The sequence below is a fragment of the Dromiciops gliroides genome, chromosome 2 (assembly GCF_019393635.1).
Source record: "Dromiciops gliroides isolate mDroGli1 chromosome 2, mDroGli1.pri, whole genome shotgun sequence".
Classification (NCBI taxonomy): domain Eukaryota; kingdom Metazoa; phylum Chordata; class Mammalia; order Microbiotheria; family Microbiotheriidae; genus Dromiciops; species Dromiciops gliroides.
Genome location: NC_057862.1, coordinates 354,845,831 through 354,872,666, shown reverse-complemented (window position 1 = coordinate 354,872,666; position 26,836 = coordinate 354,845,831). Strand labels below are relative to the sequence as shown.

The window sequence follows — 26,836 nt, the reverse complement described above, 5'->3', positions numbered from 1 at the left end:
GCTACCTGTAAGCCTTGACATTTACCCCTATTAAATTTCACCAATTTAGTTTCAAACCTGTGTTCTAGCCTATCAGGATCTCTCTGAAAACCAGCTGTGTCAGCTCTAATGCTGGCTTTCCCAGACTGCTTTGTGTCGCCCGTAGATTTGATAAGCAGGGGATCTACGCCTTTATCCAAGTAATGAATAAAAGTGTTAAATGGCACAGGACCAACAATAGATCCCTGGGGCACTCTACTGGAGACCTCTTGCCAGGCTTACATCTCATCATTAACGATCACCCTGAGTCACAGAGACAGATGTAGCCGTGAACGGAGCTCATCGACTAGCTGAGATTGGTAAAAGGCATTTTTTTTTTTTTTTTTTTTTAGGCAACGGAGGTAAAGTGACTTGCCCAGGGTCACACAGCTAGTAAGTGTCAAGTGTCTGAGGCTGGATTTGAACTCAGGTCCTCCTGAATCCAGGGCCGGTGCTTAACCACTGCGCCATCTAGCTGCCCCTGGTAAAAGGCATTTTTTAAAGATTGAAGCAAGAGGAACATAACCAGTGAGTGCAAGGAACACTGAAGTTCAGAAGGAGCTGAAGCTGGGGATCAATACTAAGGAGAAAAGGGGTGCGGCTGTTCTCAAATATATGTTGGTGGCCAATTCTTCCCATGACAGATGATGGCGAGCTATGGAATACTGTAGCTTCTGCGGACGTAGAGTTGAGGATTACTCAATGGGCAATGGAAAGGAATATGCTGGGTGCTGGTGTGCTGCAACACATTACAAATGAGAGATTATAAAGGAAATGTAGGGTAAGTAAGGGATGTCACTGGAGAAGCTTGACGGGAAAAAAATGGTCAGGTAAAGGATAATGAATGGGCAGCTTATGTGCTCTACCACTTAATGTCAGCAGCACAAGAGAAATAAACAAATGAATGAAGAAGCATTTATTAAGTGCTCACTATGTACCAAGTATTGTACTAGGGATACAAATACAAAAGTGAGACAGTCCTTGCCTTCAAGGAACTTACATTCTAATAGGAAGGGATGGAGGCTCCCAACCCAATGGATGAACCACCTGTGTTGGATTTGTGGTAGGACACGGACAAGAGCTACAGTGGATGGAGAGGCAAAGATGGATTGCTATCTGAATCACTAGAGATCAGTGAGATCACGGATCCCCTGGAGCATGCATGTTGGGAGCAAGAGGAAGACCAAGGAAGGAGCAGAACCAGTGCTTGTGCTGAATAGAATACTGGTGATGGACTGTACAAGGCAGAACTGCTGAGTTCTTATGTTAGTTCTATAGTATCTCCTAAGGAATGTGATCTTTAGAAGGATTTCATAAAACTTGTTGAAGGCGAATTAAAACTGAAGATAAGGGGCAGCTAGATGGCACAGTGGTTAAAGCACCGGCCCTGGATTCAGGAGTACCTGAGTTCAAATGCGGCCTCAGACACTTGACACTTACTAGCTGTGTGACCGTGGGCAAGTCACTTAACCCCAATTGCCTCACTAAAAAAAAAAAAACAACCCCCCCCCCCAAAAAAAAAACTGAAGATAATCCAGGCAACAGAAAGAGTAACAAAAAAAGCTGTAGTTCAACTAACCAGTGCCTTGATCATCCAAAGAAGGGGATGTGATTGCTGGGGTTGTTAGTGATCTCTGAAAGACTGGGAGATTCGAAAGGATGCTAAAGGTCTGGAGAAGCACAACTGTTATGATTAAAAAAAAACAATAGAAGAACGAACGAAGGAAGGAGGGAAGGAAGGGAGGGAGGGAGGGAGGAAGGAAGGGGGTAGAGTTTAATTATGAGTTGGTAAAATGGACATCTATTCCTGGAAAACATCTTGAGCAGGCTATATTAAAAAATATGGGGGGCAGCTAGATGGCGCAGTGGATAGAGCACCGGCCCTGGAGTCAGGAGGACCTGAGTTCAAATCCGACCTCAGACACTTAACACTTACTAGCTGTGTGACCCTAGGCAAGTCACTTAACCCCAATTGCCTCACTAAAAAAAACAAAAACAAAAACAAATTAAAAAAAATATGGTCTGAGTTTTTAGAAAAGGAGATAGTGGGCACTTTGTGTAGTTATCAAAGAACCAGAAACAAAGCAGATGCCCATTGATTAGGGAGTGGTTAAAGAGCATGTGGTTATATAAATGTTATGGACCATCACTGGGCCATAAGAAATGAAGAATGTGAAGAATTCTGAAAAGCATGAGAAGCTTCATATAAACTGATCAAAAGTAAAGTAAGCAGAACCAAGAAAAGAATAGACTGCAACAAATAATGGGAGCAGCTGGGTGGCGCCATGGTGCACAGCAGCACCAGACCTGGAGTCAGGAAGACTCATCTTCCTGATTTCAAATCTGGCCTCAGATACTAATTGTGTGACCCTGGGCAAATCACTTAATGCTACTGGTCTCAGTTAAAGAGCTGGAGAAGGAAATGGCAAACCATTCCAATATCTCTGCCAAGAAAATTCCAAATAGGGTCACGAAGAGTTGGACATGACCGAACAACAAATAGTCACTAAAACTCAGCATGGTTTCATTAGAACAGGTCCATTAAGACAGAACAACTGGACTGATGGGCCAGGGTAACGCTGCAAGGAGACAATGCCTGGATTTTGGCGTAGCATTTGACAGTCTATCATTGCTGTCTTGGTGGATGAAATGGAGAGATGTAGGCTAGATAATAGTACAATTAAATAAGTTCCAAACTAGTAAAGGGCCAGGCCCAAAGGGTAGTCATTGAAAAACCAGTAACTAGAACAATTAATGAATAGTTCCACTGCCCCCCAGGCCCTGGTCAGGTCACATCTAGAATACAATGTTTAGTCCCACATCACACCTGACATTGACAAGTTAGGGCCTACACAGAATAGGGTAATTAGGATAAGAGGGAGAGTACTGAAGACCAAGTCAAATGAGGATCCGTGGAAGGACTAAGGGTGTTTAACGTGAAGAAGGGAGAAGTAAGGCTTTTCAGGGGGAGACACAGAGGACTCCAGTACAGAAATCATGAAAATTGGAAGAAAATCCCTAGTAGGATCTCAGTCAGAAAGCTGGATGGGGTGACAGAGCCCACCTAGTCCAATCTCTCTGCCCTTCCCAGCCCTACAAAGATCCCACCTGTGGCATGTGTCAGGGTCCATCTAACTTCTGTTTAAAGCCCTCCTGTGAGTGGGGGCTCATCTCTCAAGGCAGCCCGTTCCCCTTTAGAACTGCTCCATTTGTTAGGAAGCTTTGCCTTAGATCAAGTCTAAATCAGCCCCTCTACCTTCTCCTGCTTGGCTACACAGTCCAGGAGCCCAGTGAGGGGAAGAGCCCAGGATCTAGAACAGATGTTCTGTCCTGAAGGAAATACTAGCTGGGTAGTCTTGGGGCAGGATTTTTTGGAACCTGAATTAGAGGATGGGGGACCAGATAAAGAGCCCACTTCCTGCAGATGGCCCAAGAGATTTCCTTAGGGGGCAGTGTTGTGATTGGGCGTGGGATGCTCCCCGGAGGAGCAGACTAACAGACGCCCCAAGGAGGTGGGCCCCAGGGGTCCCCAGCGGGGTCGCATCCCCACCCCTTACCTGGTAGCTGACAAGCAGCTTGCTCTTCCACAGGGAGCTGGGCACGTCATGGATAGAGAGGCGCAGGTTGTGGTAACTGTCCTTGAAGTGGAGGACCCGGGGCTCCTCGATCAGCTGTCCCCCCATTTGCTTCTCCAGCTGGATCACCTCCTGCCCCACAGACAAGCCAGGCCAAATGTCAATTCCCAGGGCCCAAGCCCCCAAGAGCTAGAAGGTCCTCAGAGGTCTCAGACTCTCCTTCCCCCAGTCATGAATCTTCTCCCTCCATACCCCCAACTCCCACCTGCACAAGGATTCCCCCCAGGGCTCAGGTTGCCAGAAACAGGAGAGATGTCTGATTATCCCTAGGGATGGGAGATTTGGGGACCCCCTTGGGCAAGGAGAGCTCGGGAGGCATTGACGGGGCTGGGCCTGGCACCTTCAGCGCGTCATGGGTGTCATGGAGACAGTAGACGCGGATGGTGTATTCCAAGGAAGTGCAGGCCGTCGGGGCGAAGAGCAGAAGCTTGAGGCGCTTGGCAGCAGCCGAGCTGAGGGCCTCTCCAACTAGAGCAAAGCGGCCCAACTGCTCTGTGAAGACGTGGCAGGCTCGGGCCTCCAGCTGGCAGTAGTACAGGTGGGCAGGGGACTCCTCACCCAGGTGCAGCACGTCCTGGGAGGAGGGAGAGGTGAGGGATGCTGCCCTGGGGGATGAAGCTGCTACAGGGTCTCTGTGGGGCTCTTATATCAGGTTTACTAGGACCCAGGGTCCCCTCCCACCCTTGGACGGCCTCTGCTCCTGCTCCTCCTCCACAGGGGCCCGATACCTCAGAGCCACTCACCTCCCAGGTGCCCTCACAAGACTGCTTCTTGAGCCTCAGACTCCAGTTCTCGGGGCTGGGCTCCCCACAGTGGTCCATGGAAAGGATGACCGGCCGGGTGAGGAGGACTCCAGGAGGCCCGCAGCTAATGATGGGGCTCAGCAGGGTCTGGCAGCCAGCTAGGGGCAGCCTCAAGTAGGAAAATGTGGGACAGGGGAGGGGAAGAAAGGCATCAATGGGAGAAGGCGAGGTCCTGAGTAGCAATGATGTCATAACAGGGGGATGAGGAGTGCTGCCCCTCCCACAGCTCCCTGGGCAGGCTAAGAGCCCCTGGCAGATGGGCTGGGCCAGACCAGTGAGTCAGGCCAGGCTTGGAGTTGGGTGGGGGTTGAGGAGGACTCGGCTGCAAGTGAGGTGGGTTGGGGGACCAAGCTGAGCCTCCTCTCCTCCCTTGATGGCTGCAGGGCTGGGGACACACCTCCCGCCCTCCCCCTCCCCAGGAGGGCCCGGGGCATGTCCACACCTCACATCTTCCTGCTTGTGCAGTGTGAGGTAGATCTCGTAGATCTTTCCCCGGGGAATGGCATCCGGAGGGATAAGGAGGCTGATTCCTGGAAGGAATGAAGTAGCCTGTGGTTACCTTCTCAATACAGACACTCTTTACCCCAGCATCCTTGTCTCCCTTCCCCAACCTGTCCCCTTCAAACGTCCCTGTGCCATAATCCATAAGGAAATATTTTCTCTTCTCATGGGTGGAAATCATCTGTTTCTCTCATAGACCCAAAGTAAAAGTGCTAAATTATAGATTTAGAGGTGGCTGGGACCTTGGAGGTCAGAGTCCAACTCCCTTACTTTACAGAAGAGGAAACTGAGGCACAGAGAGGTTAAGTGACTTGAGGCAGGATTCTGATTCCAAGTCTGAGGTTCTGTCTACTATATCCATGCTGCCTCTCTGAGGACTTCTCTTCAAATATCAGCTCTGCTATTTCCTACCTATGTGGTTTTGGATGAGTCACTTCCCTTTTTCCAAACCTCAGTTATTTTCTCTGTAAAATAAAGGGGCTGGACTATCTGATCTCTTATGTTCCCTTCTCACTTTAAATCCCTTTAGCCTGTGATTCTGGGAGGTCACACTCTTGAGGGGGTGGGGTGAGGGGCAGGGAGGGAGAAGAGAACATGAATCGAGTGTTCAAATAAAACCTGGGCAAGTGGGTGGAATATCTGCTGGCCTCCACTCAAGCTCCTGTTCCATGCCTCTCCTCTCGTTCACTGCCAAACTCCTAGAAAGAGCTGTCTCCACTCCTAGCCTCCACTTCTTCACCACCCACTGGCTGCCTGACTCTGTGCAGTCTGGCTTCTGACCCCACCAAGCAGCTGAAGCTGCTCTCTGGGTCTCTTCACCGCTAACTCTTGACGGCCCCTTCTCGGCCCATGGGTTCTGGAGCCCAGGACTTTCTAACTTCTTAATTTCACTGTAGTTTTTGACCGTTGATCTTTCCCCCTCCTCCTGGATGTGCTCTGCACGCCCTAGGATTCTGTGACAATTGTTTTTTTTTTCCTTTTTGATAATTCACAGCAACCTGTTGGCCTTCCTTCTCAGTCTCCTTCACTGGGTCACATCCATCTCCTGATTCCTAAGGGTGGGTGCTGCCCAAGGCTTGACCCTGAGTCTCTCCTCTCTCTATACATTAAGGTTTCTTTCTCTGCTTGGTGATTTCATCAGCTGCTCCAGGGTTTTATATCATCTTGATGCTGACAGCTCCCCAGAACTAAATATTCAGCTTGTCTCATTCTTGAACTTTGGTTTCACATCACCAGACCCCTATAGGACATCTCCAGATAGATTTCCCATTGGCCTTTCAAACTCAACATGTCCCAGCTTATTACACACCCCCACCCCTACCAACCTACAGCTTTCCCAAGTTTTGCTGGTTCCATAGAGGGCACTACCAGCCTTCCAGTCACCCATGGCAGCAATCTCAGAGTTATCCATGATTTTTCCCTCTTTTCATCTTTCACTCGGACCATTATAATAGTCTCTCAACTGGACTCCCTGTCCCCAATCTCTCTTTTTCTCCAATCCATCCTTCAAATAGCCACCAATAATCTTCCTTAGGCACATGTCTGCCCACATCATCCTCCTTCTCAAAAACCTTCGGGGACTCCATACTGACTTTAAAATATACAATGGCTTTATGAACCCTCCATAATCTGACACCAATCTACCATTCAATGCTTATTTCACGTTACTTGTTCAGTTGTGTCCAACTCTTTGTGACACAACTCTTGGTTTTCTTGGCAAAAGATATTGGATGGGGTTTGCCATTTCCTTCTTCAGCTTGTTTTACAGATGAAGAAACCGAGGTAAGGAGAATTAAGTGACTTGCCCAGGGTTATACAGCCAGTAAGAGTCTGAGGATTCGAACTCAGGACTTACAGACTCCAGGGCTGGAGCTCTATCCACTGTGCCCCCTGGAGGCCCTAATGAATATGCTTCAGAAGACTGATGAGGCCAGAGGGAAAGACACAGAACAGCCAAGATGGAGCACTGGATCTGGAGTCAGGGGTTATGGATTCCAATCCTGCCCAGCCACTTCCTACCTGCACGGCTTAGGGACAGTCAACCTCCCAGTTTCCTCACTGGTAAAAATAAGAAGGGTGACCTATATGATTTTTAAGATTCCTCCCAACTCTAAAATTGTGTTATTTCCATGAGTTTGGAAAGACTCCCAGGAACCGTTCCATGGAGAATGCCCGGAAAGAGGAAAAGGGGGCAACTAGCCATTCAGGGAAGGCCAGCCTAAGGTGCTCCTGAGGCTCAGCTATGGAAGCACCTTCCTTATTCGGGGGGCCAGGAGCTACAGGCAAGAGCTGGCAATAGGATCCTGACGTGCCAAGGTTAGCAGAAGAGATAAAGTAATCTACGTAGAGCATTTTGTAAATCTTGCAGCATTGCATCGATGAACAGTGCATATTATTATCAGGGCAAGAAATATCATCTGGGACCAGAGATGAAGGCCCAAGGGGCTGCGTGTGTGGAGAGAAAATCAGTAGCCGTAGCTCTTGGGAGAGGAGGAGGACCCCATGAGATGTAGCAGTGGTGAAAGCCTGGTGTAGCAGGGAGTAGAACAGTAAGTAGCAGAGCTAGGCTTCTAAGCCAGGTTGGCTACATGCAAATCCAATGCTGCTTCCCACTGTCTTCCTGGATCCTTGGAAGCTATGGTTAGGAGGCTGGCCTGCTTTATGAATGGTGCCCACCCCTTCCAGCTCTTTTAAATCTGTGATCCCGTGTGAGCTGGGCCTACTACAGCTAGGTGGCATAGTGGATAGAGCCCCGAGTCTGGAGTCAGGAAGACCTAAGTTCAAATCCAGCTTCAGACTCTTACCTGCCGTGTGACCCTGGGCAAGTCACTTCAACCTGTCTGCCTCAGTTTCCTCACCTGTAAAATGGGGATAATAATAGCACCTACTTCATAGGGTTATTGCGAGGATCAGCTGAGGTAATAATTGTAAAGCACTCAGCAGTGCCCAGCACATTAGTAGTAGTATTGGTGGTGGAGGTGGTGGTAGTAGTAGTAGTAGTTGTTGTTGTTGAGCATGATCCCCAATATGGTATAGGTCATCACTGAATCCTGTCTAATAAGGTGCTGACTTTGCAGTACACATGTGCATGGGACAGTAACTCCCGATCCTATCTAGAATGCTTTTGAATTCACAAAATACCTTCCTCAGGACAGCCCTGTGAGTACAGAGTACAAGGATTATTATCTCCATCTTACAGATGAGGAACCTCAGAGAAGTTAAGAGATTTGGCCAAAGACACACAGCTGCTAAGTGTTTAAGGCAGGATTTAAATCCAGGACAATGGCCTCTTGTCACTATATTATGCCAAGAACAGAACAATGGGAAAGTCAAACAGTCCCGTGCAGCAGAACTGGAAATTTTTAAGATGTTTTATAATCTAGTGACCTGGAACTTGTTAATACCACAAATTCCTGTCTGACATACCTTAAGAAAACAGGAGAGGCTGTATGTCTCAGAGAAGGCACAGAGGCCTTTGCCCCAATCCACAGGGCAGAGGGAAACCTAGACGGAAGTGGCTCCAAGGGTGGGAAAGTCAAGCTTGGGGTTTTCCCCTGCTCTCATCTGTGAAAAAGGGAACATATCTGACCTCCCTGGGGTGGATATGAAGGTCAAAGGAAATGATGTCTCTAAAGGATTTTGAGAACACGACGGGGATATATGTCAGTTGCATGACAGAAAGGTGCCTGGTACAGCATCAGACCACACTGAGCTTGCAGTGCACTGAGACCTCCAGCTTCTTTTCACATGGACTACTGTTTAGCCACATTTCCACCACTGCTCTGTACTTGGGGAATGGATTATTCAAACTCAAGTGCAGGACTTTCTGTTGATCCCTGTTAAACCTGTCCCATATTTCATCTTTTGGGATCCAGATTCTGTCATCTGTGGGTTAGTTATTCCAGTTTCATGTCATCTGCATATTTGATAAGGATGTGATTTATGCCTTTAGAGGCCACTAGGTGGCGCATAGGATAGAGCGAAGGGCCTGGAGACCTCCCTTCAAATCTGTTTTTAGATACTAGTTCTGTGTCTCTGGGGAAGTCAATTAACCTCTGCCTCAGTTTCCTCAACTGTAAAATGGGGATAATCATAGCACCTAGCCCCTATAGTTGTGAGGATTAAATGTCCAATATTTAGCACACTACCTGGCACATGGTAGATGTTTAATAATTCCTTCCTCCCTTTCATCCTTCCCTCCCTCCTTTCCATCATCCCCTTCCTTCCCTCTTTCTTTCCCTCTCCCATCCTCTTCCTCCATCTTTCCCTCCCTCCTTCTTTTCTTCCTTCCTTCCCTCCCTCCCTTCCATTCTCTCCCCGTCCCTTGTAAAAATGTTGAACAGGAGAAAGCCCTGCTTCTTATAGACCTACCTCCCTCCAGACTGAAATCCATCAAGGGAACAAGTATGGCACGACATTCTTAGTGAACCCATGCTAGCTCTTAGTGATCACTGCTTTGCTTTCTAAATGCTCACAAGTGCTTCTGTGGCCCCCAGCACTGAGCACAGGCTCAGGCGCTGCCTCGGGAACTGACAGCCCAGTTTGGGTTCCCATCAAAGCCAGGAGAGGCAGCCGATCATGCAGGCACGCAGGTCGGTGGCTGTGAGTTCCCTCTCCCCTGAAGAGATCCCTTAGTGCTATTGCTCAGCCTGCTCCGAGAGGCCCCAGCATCCGACTCAGTCTCACAAAACCACAACCTTCTGCCCCATGTTGCTCTGTATAATTCCAACCTCATTCTGCTCCCCCATCCCTAGTCTCCCCAACCTTTCTGCTACACTTATGAAATTCCTTTACTAGAGATGAGAAAGGGATTGGGCTAGGATGGCTTTAAAGACCATTGGCAGTCACTTGCTGATCCACTTCAAATTTTAAATGCTGCTCATAACAGAGATGCAGGCCCTATTGGTCCCTCTGTCTCCCCTGAGGTCCCCATCACCCCCAAACCACTTAGACCCATTAATCTAATTAGCTATGGTGTTAATAACTCACTTATAGCACTTTAAGGTTTATGAAGCATGTTCCACACAACGGCCCTGGGAGGGCCCATTTTACAGATGACCAAGCTGAGGCCCCGAAGGGGAAGCGACTTGAACAGGGTTACACAGACAGTAAAGTCGAGGTCAGTATTTGAGCTCAGGTATTCTGACGCCAGGTCTAGGACTCCTTCCGTAACAGTACCTCTTACTTTCCCATATCTAGTCCCTTCTCTCTCGTTCCTCCCCTTGCTGGAGGATGCTGTCTGTGGCCTGCTGAGAGAGTCTCCCCGTCGCACAACAAGGCCTACCTGTATTGGGAATCATTAGCCGTCCCCCCAGGAAGTTAAAGGTCCCATAAGCCATGTTGCTGGCCCCCCGGGGCAGGGAACGGAAGTAGTTCTGGGTAGAGAGACGGGCGACGAAGTCCTCGGCCTCAGAGGCAGGTGAGCTGTGGTGCAAGGTGTGCCGGCCGCTGCCCAGGGGGCTAAGGAGATGCCCATTGGTGAGCTGGAACTTGGGGCCGGAACTTTCCTGCCGAGGGCACAGGGTGCCCTGATATGTAGTGGTTGTGGTGCTGAGGTCCGGCTGGATGGTCAGCAGGTGAGAGTTATCTATTAGGGAAGGAAAAGAGAAAAGGGAGTTAGAATTACAGAATGAGAGTGAAAAGTTACCTTACAGGTCTTCTAGTCCAGTGGGAATTCCCCTCCCATATCCCTAACATCAGCCTATCTCTTGAATACTTCCAGGGATGGGGAACTCACTATCTACCAAAGTGGCCCATGTCACTCTTGGACAGCTGGAACTGTTGGGAAGTTTTTTCTCATATTGAGCCACCATCTGCTTCTCTGCAAATCCCCTACTGTTCTTAGTGCTTCCTTCTGGGGATTGAACTGAACCTCCTGCCCTGTGACAGCTCTTTAAATGCCTGGAGGCAGTTATCACATTCCCCCTTCTCTAAAGAAGAACCTTCTCTCCTTCAGACAAATATCGCTGCTGCCTTCCATACCACAGGGTTTCCAGTGTCCTCCCCATTCTGGCCATCATTCTTGAGACAAACTCCAGCTTAATAGTCAATCATCAGTCAACTTACCAAGGCCCTGAGCCAAGTCCCGGTGATACCAAGAACCGACCCCTTCTTCCACCAAAAGACACCAGAGAACAATAAACACCCCTGAAACGACAGCCCCTGCCCTCAAGGAGCCCACACTCTACCCCAGGAGGCGACCTCCAACCCCCAAAGTGCATCCAACATAGAGAGAGAGAGGACTGAGAAGGCGGCATCAGTCAAATAGGATTCCACATGAAGCCTGCCAGGGTCTGAGGCAGGGGACGATCCCCTTCTCTTAATGCTTTCTAAGACACAATGAACTCTTCTGGTAGCCACGCCACATTACTTACTCAAACTAAGCTCCTGCATGTGGAAACCCAGCTGTCCTGCTGGCTCCAGCACCCCACTGACAATCCCCACTCTGCCCTTAAAGGCAGCCACCAGACTGAATATTGTTCCCTGTGCTCTGCTAACTGGCACAGAGAGAAATGAGTTCTGCTGCTGAACTCAATTTACTAGGTAACTAACTGAGGGTTGCAGGGGCAGCAAGATGGCACAGAGGATAGAGCGCCGGGCTTGGAGAAAGGAAGACTCATCTTCCCGAGTTCAAATTTGGTCTTAGACACTTACTATCTGTGTGACCCTGGGCAAGTCACTTAACCCACAGTTTCCTCATCTGTAAAATGAGATGGAGAAGGAAATGGCAAAGCACTCCAGCAACTCTGCCAAGAAAACCCCAGATGGGATCACGAGGAGTCGGACACAATTGAAACGACTCAATAACAACAACCACCTGAGGGCTAGGCCTCAAAGCCTTCTGGGAAGATGGAAGAGGCTATGGCAGGGTGTGGAAAGGCGGTAGAGGTGCCAGCATTAATTTATCAGGGGTAACTGTTATAGCACTTTAACATCTATAAAATGATTTCCTCACAACACCAGTGAGCCAGACACTAAATTAAGGCCCAGAGAAATGAAATGACTTTCCCAGGGTCACAAAGCTACCGTAGGAGCAGGTGACCTGATTCCAAATCCAAGTCTTTCCCAAAATCACCTGGGCTAGCAAAGCCAATGGGAGACTCCAAGGTCCAATTTCAGGCCCAGGTCATTGACACATTGACACAAGTGCTCCCGCCCACGGGGCCATCTTGTCTGAGCAGCCCCAAGGAGAAGCCTAGGCCAGGATACACCTGGCAGGTCTGGCCAGAGCTGGGTGACCTCACCTGCCTTGGTGGGTTTGATGCTGACGGGCTGGAAGCCTGAAGTCAGGATGGATGAGTCAGCCACATCTGAGTCCAGTCCCTCCTTTTTCCGGCAATAAACCAGGATGAGGACAAGCAGGAGAAGGACCAGGCACACAGCCACAGCAATGAGTCCCACATACAGGGCCACGTCTTCCGGGCCTGAGGCAGCTGTGAGAAGGAGCATGGTAAAAGGTGAAGAGGCTGCCCAGCCCCCACAGAGCAAACATTTGAAGACTTCACACTCTACGGGGCATCTATACAGATGTGTGTGTGTGTCTATGTTAGCTGCAGGGAGTCAGTCTGCACTCACCAGGGGGTGTTGACTCTGGCTGAGAATAGCAACACGGTTCTAGGGGAGTGTGGAGCCTTGGTCTCAGATAAGTTACTAACTTGCATGACCTTGGGTAAGTCACTTCCCTGCTCTAATTATCTAAGCTGGGTTAGAGAATTTCTATGATGATTCCTTCCAGTTCTATGTTCTAGGGTCCTTTGAGCTCTGATATTCTGTGCTCGTTGAAGATGATTTCCAGTTCTCACTGTGATTCTATGACTTGAAAGAGTCTCATTAGTCAAGGAGGGGATAGGAGGGGATAGAGGGAGGCAAACCCACATCTTCCCTGGGCCTGAGACCAGCCTCTGTTTACCTGTTTACTATTGCTTGTGGTAGAGTCCAATGGAAGCCCATAACCCTTATGAAGGGCTGGGCCTGACACCAGGGTGGGGGGACCCTCCGGGGGGCTCAGAGGAAAACAGCCTCTGTCCTTTCCTCCTGCTTCTTACATTTTCTTTCTCCCAGGTGCTGCATGACTAGCCCTCCCTCCTTGACCCTGGGGCTGCTGGGTATGAGTGTGGAAATAGCCCATGGAAGGGGTGTGTGTGTGTGTGTGTGTGTGTGTAGGGGGGGCTAAGATGGGATTTAGATTGGGGGTGGGGGGCAGAGCAGAATAGAAAGGACAAGGGCCCTGGTGGGGAGAGGGAGGATTAGCTGTCTGGAGGAATCAATATTGATTTTAGTGGGAATCTGCATAATGGAAGGAAGGTCCATCAGGAAGGAATTGACACAGATAATTAGGTTTTTAATTGAAAGCGAAGGTGGGGGTGGGGAGAGGAGGTTGTTTCAGGGAAACATCACATTGGAACCTTTGTGTTAGTGACATTGGCCCAGAGCTCCCCTCCTTTACTGCCCCTCCCCTCCCCAACTGCTCCGACAGGATGGGAGGTCGTGCTGGGGATCTAGAAAGGACACAAGGAGTCATCTAGTCCAAACCCATCAATCTCCAGGTGAGGAAACTGAGGCCCGTGAAGGTTATGTGAGTTTCCCAAGGTCACACTGCAGTAAAGCCAGGACTCAAGTCTAGCTTCTCTGACTCAGAATGCAGTTCCCTTTCTGTCACACCAGCTGGGCCAGGTGCTGGGGGTGCTGCAGGGGAGGAAGGGCCATTGTCTGGTTCGTGGGTGAGGGCTGAGAAACGAGGGACCCTCCTAAACCCAGGCACCTGCCATGGAGGAGGGGCTTTAAGCACATAGCCTAGGGGTGGGCTGGGAGTTGGGGAGCTGTCCCAGAGGAGCCGGGCCAGGTGACCGAAGACACATGGAGACCCTTCTCAGGTTGGGGGCAGGGTTGAGGGGGGTGGGAGCAAAGGCTGGGTGGCACTCAAGGCAAGGTTGGGGTGGAGGGAGAGATTAGTCACCGAGGGAAAGAAGTGATCCGCGTGTCTGGGATTTACAGTGGAGGAAGGGATGGAGGAGAAGTCTCTGTACTGTACAGGGAGGTGAAATGTCATAGTATGGGAGTTGCTCATCGTAAGGGAATAGGGTGAATGGGTGGGGTGAGGTGACATCACGGGGGAAACTCACTGTGGATGCAGAGGTCACTGGTACAGTTGCGAGTGTCCAGGTCGGCTCCTTGACACTCTTCCCCCCCATTACGGGGTGGGGGCTCAGAGCATTCCCGGCTCCTCCAGCGAGTACAGTCCAGTGCGCAGGCTGACCATTTGCTCCACTCGGTCCACCCTCCGTCTACTGCACACGTGAGACGGGGACACCAGACAGAGGCAAAGAAGAAACTGTCAATTCCCTACCCTCAGGGACAGGACAAACTCCCCTTCCCCTATTCCACCTCTCGCCTGAGGAGGCCTCAAAGGGGCTGGAAACATCAGACCTGGGCTCGTCCATCTGAACCATAGGGAGTGGAGCAGGGTGGGGGGAGAAGGGTGGTCGGCGGGTATGATGGTGGCGGCGGCTGCAGGCGAGGGTTAATGGAAGTGGGAGGTGGTATGATGCCAGGGCCGGTGGGCAGAGCCTGGGCCAGGTGTGATGCTAAGGACAAGAGGGAATGCCAAGGAACATCCACTGAATGAAGAGGCAGGGCCTAGCTGGACACCCTGCTGCCGGGGGCCAGCAGTTAGGACGAACGGCTGAGCCTGCATCCTGAACTTAGTCCTCATTCAGGTCTGGGACTTTCTCTGTATTCCAAGGCAGGAGCCAGACTTTGACCCCCCACTAATCCCTGATCCTGGAATCATGAATTAAGCCTTGAGCTCCAAGCCCTGCCCCAGGAGGACCCTGCCAAGATATGGTCTCCTACTGGCTGAAATCGCCTCATTTTCCAGTCCGAGACTGCAACAGCTGAGCCTTCAAGGAGCCGGAGCTTCCTTGTCTTAGCAACCCTTTATCTCCTAAATGATGCAACAGAGGCTATCTGCTTTTATAAGGTCGGCAATGAACATTTATTCCCCAAGGAGCAGTGCCGTCCTCGGCCTTCTCCTCTTTCCCTTAACCATCTCATCAGCTCCTTTGGCTTTAAATCCCAAACCCATGACTCCAACCTTAACCTTTTCCCCAGGGTCCAGTCTTGGATTTCTGAATGGATGGCAAACGTCTCCACCTGGTATATATAATATTATCATATAATAATATAATTATATCTAGGTGCTTCCAGTATCATTAGCCCCATTTTGTAGAAGAGGAAGTGGAGGCTGAGAGGTCTGCTGGGGTCCCAGAGCTAATAGATGTCAATCGTCGAATTCGAACCCAAGTCTTCCTGGCTGCGAGTCTAACACCATTCATCATACCATGCTACCCCTCAAATGACAACTGCACCTTAGACTGAACTCTTCTCCCCAGAAGCTCCGCCTTTCTCTGTAACATCTCATCCTGCAGATGGTACCATCATCCTTCTAGTCACTGAAGCTTGAAACCACCCAATCACTGATTCTCCCCTCTCCTTCACTAGCTGCCCCCTCCACTACCCCCCCCAACCCCCAATCCAGCATGTTGCTAAGTCAGGTCGATTCTCTCCCTGCACTCTCTCCTGCATTTGTCTTCTTTCAATTCTTACCACAACCACCCCCGGTTCTTCAGGCCCTTATCTCTCCTTCCTCAGCCAAGAGGATGAAATACAAACTTCTTGGTCTTGCATTCGAGGCCCTCCATAACCTAGCTCCAGCCTACCTGTCCAGCCTTATCTTATGTCTGCTTCTGGGGGAAACTCCAGCCTCCGTCCCCATTTCCCGACACCATGTGGAAGGTGGAGCCACTGGTGTCAATTCATAGGAGCCCAGATTTAGAGCTGGTGGCATCCTCAGAGGCACATACTGTTTCTGCCAAATACGATGGGTCTGGGGCCTCATTCTTGGCCAGCTCTCTGGTCTTGGGCTCACACCGTCCTTATGCTTGGAGCTGGCCTGCCGGCCTCTTCTCCAGCTCTAGGCCTGGCTCAGGTGCATCTGGGCTTTTCTCACCCAGAGGGGAAAGAGATTTTCCCTCCTGACCCTCTCCAAGGTTCATGGTGCTGAGCTCTGCATTGCCCTGATCCCGTGGGCTGTTGCGGCATCACTGCCCTAGTCCTTCCCCTCCTTGCCTCCCCCGTGAGACTGTAAGCACTGATTACCAAGGCCTGCTTCATTATCATCCTTAAACCTCCACTGCTCGGTACAGTGACTTAGACACTTAATAAATGTCTGCTCTGCTGAATTGTGACCCAGCCTGCCCAGGGCCCCAGGTGGCTGGGAGGGACCGGGAAAGAAGAAGCCGGAGGTACCTGCTCTGGTGGAAATAACAGCCCCCATCCTGCTGCACGCTACGGCCTACCGGGTCAGTGCTGCAAATGGTACTGTGTCAGTTTTCCTCATGAGGAAATTGAGGTTCCTGGGGAGGAGGTAGGCTTTTCCAGGTTCCCAGGGAGTTGGATCGTTTCTTCATTGCTATTTGTATTGTCCAGCACCTAGCTCAGCGTTGGGCACACAACAGATGTCTGAGAGATGCTTGTTGACTGAGAGACTGAGAGTAAATGGCACGGTCAGGATCTGAACCCAGGCCCTGTGCCCTGTGTTCTACCTTGTCCTGCACCGTTCCTATTTCTGGCAACACCAAGTGTCTCTGGCAGTGGTTTCTGGCCCTCCCAGACCAGCAAGATGCTGGGGGTCAGGGACAAAGTTCATACCTCCCCCCAGCCCCTGTGAGCTAAGGGTGGCCACTGTCCTCTCACTTTTGTCTTTCTCCAGTGCCCAGCAGGAGACCCCTCCCATGGGGGTCCCTTAACTGATGGGTGCTAAATTGGGGAAGTAGGTGTCGATCCACTCTCTACAGCTGCTCTAGGTCACACCTAGGGTCACTCATGTTCCCCCCTTATTCAATCAGCCCTCATGGTTCCCTATTGCCTCTGAATTAAATAGAACTTCCTCTGTTTGGCACATTAAGCCTCCTGTGGCTTGGCCCCAAACCCACCTTTCCACCCTCCTTACGCAGGATTCCCCTTCATGTATCTATGGCCCAGCCAAACCTGCCTTCCTACTCTTCCTCATCCTTTCCTTCCTCCGGACCTTCTTTGTTCTAGCTGTTCCCCATGCCAGGAATGCACCCCACCCCCAATCTTTTATTTCCATCAAAACTCTGCTCAAGCGTCACCTTCTGCAAAAAGGTGGTTCCCTCCCCCCCATCCCATGGCCTTGTACTGAGTGTGTATAGACTGTATGCTCCTTGAGGGCAGGGGCTGGCTCATTTCCTTCTTTGTGTTCCCAAGCCCAGGGCAGCAGTCCCTGCTGCCTAACTGAAGGCTGCTGAGAACTGAGGAAGAGACTGGCTGGCTGTGTGCACTCTCCCTATCATCAGATGATGGGCTGTACCCAAGAACTCTGCCTGGGGTAGACACGACATCCCTGCGCTGGCAGAGCCAGACGTCAGCCTGACTCTTGTGTGCAGGCCCATCCGACCATCAGCCTCCCCGCAGCCCAACTGTGCCAGCATAAGGGATGCTTCTCCTCCCCTTGCCCGTCGTGGGTACCTCTTCCTTCCCCTCATCCTTCTCCCCGACCTCCTGCTTCATTTCACAACCACAGCCTAACTCCCCAGCCTGTGGCAGCCCACCAAAGAGCTGGAGGAGTGGGCCGAGGCCCCGGGAACACAGAGGGAATGGGCCAGTGGGGCTCTGGGATCAATGTTCTATGCAGAGAAATCAATTCACAGAAGACAGGCCAGAGCCCAAGGGCACTGGGCCCAGAGCCCAGCCCTGGGGCGCAAACACTTGTCTCCTTATGGAATCAAAGAACATAGAATGTCACAGATGGAAGGAAACCAAGAACAGAGAATGTCAGGGATTGAAAGGGCCTTAGGATACAGAATTGTCAGAGCCAGGGGTGGGGAGGGGGGGTGGAGCTTAGAACACAAAAGATCAGAGTTGTACAGGATCTTAAAGAATGTCAGAGGCAGAGAGGAATCTTAGAACACAGGATGTTCAAGCTGGAAAGTACCATAGAGCTTAGAACACGCAGAACGCCAGAGAAGACTGACCCATCATTTGACAGGTGAGAAGAAGGAGGCCTACAGAAGACCGTCAAGCCAAGACTAGAACCCAAGTTTCTAGCACTTTTCTCCACTGACTTCCTATCATAACGCCTCACAGACTCGTCTTCTTCCTGCTGTTTCCTCCCCTTCCATCTCTTTGGTCTGAAGATACGACTCCTCTGGTCTCACTGCCCGGGAAACCTCCAAAGGGCCCCCTTCTCATGGAAGAGGTACAGAGCCCAGTCTTGGGAGAAACGGATGTGGCGCTGAGGGCCAGCCAAGTGTCTGTCTCAGAAGTCAATGCCCCCACCTCACCTCACACCTTCCTTCACGCCTGGTGCTATGGAGCAATGTCCTTCCTTCAGGGGAGGTGTGGAGAGAGGAACAAAGGGGAACCCGGGAGAGGGAAGAAATAACGGATTTTAGACATTGGATGTTTTTCGTGGAATCTAAGGATGCCAGAAGGGAAGGTAGCCAACGTCATCTAGTGCAGCAAATGTCACCTCCGCACTATCACCGATACTTAACCTCCGCTCAGAGGCTCCCAATGATGGGAAACTCACCACCTTCTCAGGCAGAGTCCATTCTGACGTCAGCAGACCACTAATGGCTAAGGAATTTTCCCACAGGTTCAGCCTAAGCCTATTTCTCAACAATTTCTCCCCACAGTTTCTAGTTGTGCCCTCTGCTGCCAGGCAGAACACACAAAGACCCCAGAAAGTAGGTGCTAGAATTATTCTCCTTTTACAAATGAGGAAACAGAGGCAAGCAGAAGTCAAGTGACTTGCCCAGGGTCACACAGCTAGTTTAGTGTATGAGGCGAGATTTGCACTGGAGTCTCTTTGACTCCAGTTGTGGTACTCTCTCTGCTGCCTTGAAGGCAATCATCATGTACCCCACATCCCCAAGTCTTCTCTTTTCTAAGCTAAACAAGCCTAGCTCCTTCAATCAGTCTTTGTGTGGCATGTTTTCCAGGCCCCTCACTACTGGATGTGCTCCAGTCTGTCAATGTCCTTTTAAATGTACTGTGCCCAGAACTGGACACGGTCCTCCTTGACCAGAGGGGAGGACAGCTGCCCCATCACCCCGAGCTAAGATGGCCTCTGGCCCACCTGGCTGGCCCTAATGGTGGGACTAGTGCAATGGAGGCGGCGGAGTGACCGATGCGGGGTGGCCATGGTGGTGGAGGCGAGGGGCCGGTACCTGGGCACAGGGTGGCACAGGCGGTTTTCTGGCCGCTCTGTCCCTCACAGAAGGAGCCCCCGTTGAGAGGTGCCGGGTTGGTACAGCTCCGGCTGCGTTTCTGCCAGCCTCGCCCACAGGTGGCACTGCAGGCTGACCACTCCGTCCAGGTCGACCACCCACCGTTCACTGGTGTGGGACAGAGAAGGGACCAAGGTCAGCGAGGCCCGAGGCTCGGCATGGAGCCCCTCCCCAGGGTGGGCCTGGGGGCGCGAGTGTCGGGGCCAAGAACTCTGCAGAGGCAATGTCCGTAACTGTGACCAGCCCCTGTGCACTGCTGGCCACGAGTGGAGGTGCCCGAGGCAGAGAGGGAGGAGGAGGCGAGGGCAGGGGGTGGGGGATCCAGACTCTGGCCAGCTCCCACATGGGACCCCATCTCCTAGGCTTTACTACTTGTAATGACACCCCAACGGAGGAAGTATTATGCTCCATCCCAGAGATCAGCACATATCTGGTGTCCTCTCACCCTAGCCCATTCTAGGAGAAACACCACCTCCCACCTCATGCTGTTTGCCAAGGAGTAAGGTCACAGGCTATCAGCACCCCCAGCCCTGGGCTCTCCCCTTCCTGTGCCCATGCTTCCTTGTAATAGCCTTCTGTAGACGTGTTTTCTCCCACATCCATGCCACCACCTGGCTGTTCCACAGCACCACCAGGCAATGTGCCACCCACTCCCATGGCGCACCAAGCCATACCCCACCCCCCTCCCCATTCTCCTGAGGCCACTGCATCTGTGGTCCCGTGTCTCTTGGAACAAAGCATGTATGGCCCTTCCCAGATCACACAGGTCCATGTCCTCACGGCCAAGGCTGCTGAGAGATGATGAAGGAAGGGGGAAGGTGGTGGCTCACCATAGACAGTGACAGACGCAGAGGAGCTGCGCCGACGGGCCACGATGTTCTTGGCCACACAGGTGTAGTTGGCTGTGTCCGCCAGGCGGGCCTGTCGTACCACCAGGCTGTGTTCCCGGGTCACGTAGACATTGGGATCCAGGGACGGGTCAACTAGGTCCTCGTTTCGGAGCCACTCCACCTGGGAGGACAGGTTGGTGCTTGCGGATGTGTCTGCCCCAGCTCTGCCCAGAAGGGCTTGGGCAGGGAGGTCTGTCTACCTTGTGACTCTAGGGCTTGTCTACTAGGGGATACTTCCCAGAGGGGCACTGCCCACCTGAAGAGAGGTAGAGGGGCATGAGCTCTGCCTCCATGGGCCTGCCCACGCTGACCCTGTAAAGGTCTTAGTCTGAACAGAAGGAGGGAGTAGGTAGAGCGGAAGGGACACTAAGAGAACCTCCCAGGCTCTGATGAGCAGCAAGCCTGTTCTGGGAGGGGAATGCCTGGCTACTGCCCGAGCCAGGCCCCGGGGCACAAGAGGGAAGGGGTGGATGGGGTAGAGGCTAGTATCAGGATACCCTGTGGGCTCAGGTCTAGGCTGACCTTGGCTCAGCCCAGGATGCCCAGAGCAGACTGCACTTTGTAGCATCACTGACGGGCAGGCTCATCTTAGTACACCTCCTTTATTGTACAGTGAGCAAACTGAGATCAAGAGAGGCTAACTCTCTTGTGACTTGTCCAGGGTCACAAAAATAGTAAATAGCATAGCCAGAATCCCAACCTTGGTCCTTTTATTACAAGCATCAGGCTCTTTCAGGCTCACTGCTGTGGACACTGCCAATGTGCTGTCCAGGGGACAGTGGCAGGGAACATTGGACACCCCCCCCAAACCAACCCAACCAAAAACCAAACCCCAAACTAGCACCATTCTGTTGAGGGGAAGAAACCCATGTTGGATGTTCCTGAGCTTAGCCCCTTCCCACATGGCCCCACAGGCTGAGGCTAGGGTGGGCTCCCCAGAGGCAGACGGGCTGGGCTATACTGACTTCACTATCATTCAAGGCCTTTACTTTGTTTGATTATAGGCTCAGAGGAGCTTGCAGGGGCCTCAGAGACTGTCTGATCCAACTGGGTCGTTTTTACAGGAAAGGAGGCCCAGGGACAACAAGGGCCTTGCTTGCCCAGAGTGATGCCCTGAGCTGACTAAACACCCTGCTGCTCCGAGGGATCCGGCTGGTGTCTGGGGGTGGGGGCCCAGAGGAATAGGAAGGAGGCTGCACACAGGGACGGCACAGGCTCCACAGGGCTAGAGACAGTGGGATGGGAGTGGGGCTTTGCTTCCCTGTGCCGCCCCCTAGACCCCAGCCTGCTTCTTACCTCGGCAGGAGGGATGCCCTCAGGCGGCCGGCAGGGCAGGATGATGCCCTGCTCCAGGGATACTTCCTTGGCCAGAGGCTCCTGTTCAAAGTTCTTGCGCAAATCTGGGAGGAGAAATGAGAGGGTTGAGGGCTTCCTGGCTCTGGCACACTGTGCTGGGCCCCAAGAAGGAGGAGGACTCTTTCCTGGGCACTGGTTTGGAACCCAGAATATGTGATCAGGGACAGCTGGGGACTCTGCAAGGTGGCTAGCCTTCCTGAGGTGGTGGTGGGGAACAGGGTCTGGGCTTCGAGGGGAGCAGGCAAGAGGGATTCCATAATCAAGGACAGGCTTGTTCCAGAGACTGGAAATGTGGTTAGCCAGTGGTCTTCTTTGGCTAGATTCAGGGCTGGAAAGGGTACTCTAACCTTGGCTGCCCCAGAGATGTTCTCTTTCCTGGGGCTGGGGGCGGGGGAGTCTGAACTGGACCTATCGTCCGCTCCCCTCCCCAAGTTCAGGCCAGAATGGGGGCTCAGCAAAGGGAGGCCCTGGGGGCGCCTCCCCAGCCCCTGAGCACAGGAGGCTCACGTGCATTCTGGCCCTAAGTTCTCCTCCAGGGGAGGGCTTTCCAATCCTGGCCCATCCCTCTGCAGAAGGTCCTCCACCCCTATATCCCCAGCTAGGACAGGCTCATGACCCCACTTCCCGGTTACCCCCTGGTGCTCACAGGCAATGCGGACATAGGCCTTCTGGCTCTTGGTGGTGCCAGAGGAGCTCCAGGCCACACACTGGCACCAGTACTCCTCCAGACCGAAGACTTTCTCCACCTGTTGCCTGGAGATATTGATGCGGACCTCCATCATCGGCAGCCCTGCAGGTGGGAACAAAGGACCGTGAGGGGTATGGGATGGGGTTAGCATGATCCAGGGGACTGCTGGGGTTACCACTGACTTGGGGGGGTGGCTGGGGCCCCAAGGAGTCACAAACACGTGGGAGGGCTGAGTGGGGAACCCAGGAATTCCCATCTGGCAAAGAGGTTTGTGGGGGAGGGGAGGGCCATCGCTGCAGGCCGGATTGGAGTGGGGGGGGGTCATGTTAAAGACCGAAGGACAAAGAACAACACTGCCCCACGAAACAGTAGAACACTGAAGTGAGATTTTCAGAGTGGCAAAGGCTCTTAAGGGATCAGGTAGTCCAGCATTCCTACCTCCACCCAGATCTATTTTACAGATCAGCAAACTGAGGCTCAGAAAGGTTAAATGGCAGGGCCTGAAATGCATGCACATCCTGAGGATGGGGTCAAATGAGTATACCCTGACATGACTGCCCAGTCATGAGCGGTTGGCAGACACCGTGGGGCCCTGCAGGGCCATATTGGAACCCTATATGCAGAAAGGGGAAAAGTGTGTGTGTGTGTGTGTGTGTGTGTGCGCGCGCACGCACACGTGCACACATCTACACATCTCTTCATCTGCCTGAGGGGTAGAGGCACTTCATTCACTGAGGTCAGAGGCAGCACCACCTGAGTCTCACGTTTAATTCTACTGCATGACAAGACACTGTATGAGGAACTAGTGATAGGTAGAAGTGAGCCCAGTGGCTCACGTGGATGCCAAGGCTTCATCTCTAATCTCCAGGCAACCATCTCCCCCCATATAGTGCTCTGAGGTTAGGGGAAGAGAGGCCCAGCTTTTCCAACTTCCTTTTCTGGCCATCCATCTATCCCTCTGGCCACCAGAGGGACAGGGAAAAACAGAATGATATGTGAGGTGGGTGGGGGAAGTCTTTCTGACAAGACATCAGGGAAGGCTTCCTGGAGGAAGGGGTATTTCGGCTGGACTTCAAAGGACAAGCAGGAATTCAGGCAGTGAATATCCCTGCCAGACACTGGACTGTCTCTTTGGCCATGTATCTGTCCTGCTCGATGGCTACCATCCTGTCCCTTTGGCCACCTTGATATCCCTCCAGGCACCAGTTTCTTCTCCCATCTGTCTGTCCCTCCTAACACCTGTGTGTCTGGCCACCAAAAGCACGGTGCCCAGGAGAGCAAAAACTGTTTGTTTCCAATTTCTCCTCCTCCTGACCCCAATTTCCCTCGGGTCACTGGCTTATCAGAAAGAGAGAGAGAAGCAGGGATGGGAATGTGTTTCTATTGTTAACAGAGAAATTCAATTAGGGCTGCAGTGCAGGGAGTCAGGTCTGAGACGGGCGGAAGGAGCCAAACTTAGCTCAGTTGGTTTGAATAGGGGTGGTTGGAGGTGTGTGGGGGCTGTCCCTTAATTTGCTAACCTGACCTTCCAATGTCACCTGTCTTTGCTTCCTGGCCCCCCAAACTACTAATGGTTAGCCCCTCTCTGCCTCTGCTCCTGGATCTTGTTTTTACAACTAGCAAGGCACAGTAAAAACAACCTCAGATGAGGAATTAGGAGGCCAAGTTTGAGTCCTGAGTGCAAGTCCCTGGTCCAGTTTGCTGCTCTGAGACTCCCTAGCTGTGTGACTTTGGACAAGTAAATCTCTGCTGTTCCATTATAAGATGGAGGGGTTGGATTAGGGCCTCTCGGCTCTGATGTTTCATGTTCTCAGGTCCCTGCTACCTCTGACATTTAGGCATCTAGCTCAGTGGTCCTCTCTGGGCCCTGGCTGTCTCATCAGTCAAATGGGGAGGCTGGCCCGGATCCCTTCTGAGGTCCCTTCTAGGGAGGAGACATGAATCCTGTGATTTTCACTAAACTGCTGTTTTTCACTGGTCCAGGGAAGAAACTCTTTTCTACCCAGGAAGATCTGTAATGTCCGTTCCTGTAGCGTTTCCCAGGGCCCTGAAAGGCTGCCCAAGGTCACTCCACTGTATGTGTCAAGAGACCTAAAGGCCACCTCTCTGCTGGCCTGGCCAAGTTAACTCTGCTAAGAAGCTGACTAATAATAAAGGCATGGACCTTCCCTGGGGCACTTATTATCCTGGCTGCCTAATTTACTCTTCCTTCTAACTTCATCTTTCTGCTTATGCAACATCTTTTGTATCCATTCCTCTTTGACACTTCTATCACCTCTCAAAAGGGCTTCACACCTTCACTCCCTACAATTCGTCCTTTATACCACCGATAGATCCAGATTTGGTTATGTCACTCCTTTGCTCAAAAGTCTTCAATGACTCCCTATTACTCACTGAGTCAGAGTAAAACCCCCAATTGGTATTCGAGGTCCACCGCAACTTGGCACTGCCCCACCTTTCCTGCCTTATCTCATTTTCCTCTTATCTATAAATTCTATATCAGCCAAATCTATCCTGTGTTCTCCTTGACTTTCAAAACTTTTTCTCACACTATTCCCAATGTCTGGAATGTCCACCCTCCTCCCCCTTCTCCCTGCTTTAATTCCTACTCGTTATTTAAAGTCCAGCTCAAATACCACTTCCCTGACTCCTCCACCCCCAAACCTCACTTGGCTTCTTTCTGACAACACAGTTCTCATGTAACATTGTGCACTGGGGTTACCTGTTCTGATGCCTTATCCTCTGACTAGACAGGGCCATGTACCGTCTAAGCTTTGAGTTGAACTAAACAGGCAGTAACCACATGGAAGACCTAGTGATCATCACCCTAAGAGCCCTAACACTGCTACCAGCTGTGGTCTGACTCCCTTAGTCCCCCCCTTTTTTTTGCAGGGCAATGAGGGTTAAATGACTTGCCCAGAGTCACACAGCTCGTGTCAAGTGTCTGAGGCTGGATTTGAACTCAGGTCTTTATCCACAGCACCACCTAGCTGCTCCTCCCTTAGTCTCCCTTAATCTCAACCTCTCTTGAGGTTGAGTCTGAAAAGGGAAACATAGACTGCTATCTGCACCATCTAGTGAGAAATAACTCCTCCTTTCCTACCCTCGGTTTACTTCCCCTCTCCCCTTCTCCCTTCTTCCTCCTCTCTTCTCTGACCCTGTATTCACTTTCCTTCTCTTCTCCTCTTGAGCTGTGGTCTCAGTGTGGCCTGTTCAGTTCTCCAGCCCAGACCGGTCCTTCACCTGGTACCACAGAATACAAATAGATGTCCTTACTACAAAGACTGGCTAAAGAGAGCAGTGTGGGTGATTGGGGTAGCTCAGATCTGGACTCACTGTGCAGGGCTGGGCTAAGCTGAGCTCTACCCACAGCACCAGGCCTCCCCCTCCTCTGCTTTCTTTTCCCCTTCAAAGCCTGGGTTCTGTCCCTCCAAGTTCCAAAGGCCTACTGCAGAAATCAGAGACAACTCGGGGCAGTGGCAGCTGCCGCAGAGGAGGACAGGTGTGCGTATGTGAGCAGATGTAACCTTGGCTGGCCCCAGCCTTTCTGGGGATGCAGCAATTAAGATGTTCTCTGTGTAGGGGAGGGGAAGAGGATGAGAGAAGGAAAGGGGGAGGGAGATGGATAGGGGGAGAAAGGGAGGGAGGGGGAGAGAGAGACAGAGATGGGGGGAGATGGATGGGGGAGAAAGGGAGGGAGGGAGAGATAGAGATGGGGAGAGAGAGAGAGAAGGAGAGGGAGGGAGATAGATGGGGAGAAAGGGGAGGAGAGGGAGGGAGGGAGGGAGAGAGAGAGGGAGGAGGGAGGGGAAAAGGAGACTATAGAGGGGGGAAGGAGAAAGAAAGGGGGAGAGTTGAGTGAAGAGGAGGAGAAAGAGAGAAGAGAGGGAGGAGAGCACAGGGCAGAGAGGGAGGGAGGGGCCTGACTCAGGCCTAGTGGAGATGAGTACGTGCAGGTTTGTGTTTGTTGACTAAAGCCCCAGGATGACCTTAGTGGCTCTATTTTCACCCTCTCATAAATCTGCTTCTAATAACCAATCAGTTTGTTTAACAAACAATAAATTACACTTTCCAAGACTGTGCTTAAATGCTTAGGTCAGCAAATTTGGGTCTTTTATGGAGTCAGAGTTTCTGCTCTAATGTTTATCCCATTTATCCTTTTTTCCCCCTCAGACCCAGTAAAAGCATTCCACCAGCCTCACCCTCTCCCAGTCCTGGGGTAGGAGGAGAAGGGTGAGAGCCAAAGGAGCCTCCTCCCACCTCCTAGTTGCCAAGGGGTGGCTGCTGGGGGGAGGGGGGGTCGGTGTGGGAAGGTGTTGCTCCCAAGCAAACATCCCTCCCATCTCCCCAACACAACTCTCTAATGGGCCCTGGACCCTTTAGTGTGTAGGCCTAAGGAGAAGCAGGAGACTGATGGTGTCATCCCGGTCCTGCGACCTTCCCGGAGGCAGCCATCTCCCCTTTCTGGCCTCCGGTTTGGCCATCTGTAAGATGGGGCTAAGCCCTGTGCTGGCTGCCTCACCAGACTGCTGAGGGAAAGTACTGTGCAAACCTCGTGCACCACAGCAAGAGTAATTCTGTTATTATAATTAAATACATAACAAGAACATAAATACATATTATTAGTAATAAT

The 26,836-nt window shown here is 51.6% G+C and overlaps 1 protein-coding gene across 2 annotated transcripts in view; it reads right to left on the bottom strand.

Moving 5' to 3' along the window:
• The window catches only part of UNC5A (unc-5 netrin receptor A), a 104,671-nt gene that overhangs the window by 2,725 nt on the left and 75,110 nt on the right, over positions 1-26,836 (bottom strand). Inside the window, exons 3-13 of one of the 2 annotated variants that reach the window (XM_043981646.1) lie at positions 22,162-22,305; positions 21,456-21,559; positions 20,100-20,280; positions 19,210-19,377; positions 14,080-14,244; positions 12,202-12,390; positions 10,242-10,544; positions 4,899-4,986; positions 4,397-4,565; positions 3,994-4,227; positions 3,576-3,725 (exon numbers count right to left, since the gene is read on the bottom strand). In XM_043981646.1, coding sequence (XP_043837581.1) covers positions 3,576-3,725; positions 3,994-4,227; positions 4,397-4,565; positions 4,899-4,986; positions 10,242-10,544; positions 12,202-12,390; positions 14,080-14,244; positions 19,210-19,377; positions 20,100-20,280; positions 21,456-21,559; positions 22,162-22,305 — 1,895 coding nt within the window. The remainder of the gene's footprint in view (positions 1-3,575; positions 3,726-3,993; positions 4,228-4,396; positions 4,566-4,898; positions 4,987-10,241; positions 10,545-12,201; positions 12,391-14,079; positions 14,245-19,209; positions 19,378-20,099; positions 20,281-21,455; positions 21,560-22,161; positions 22,306-26,836) is intronic. The other variant, XM_043981647.1, reaches the window with a different exon arrangement.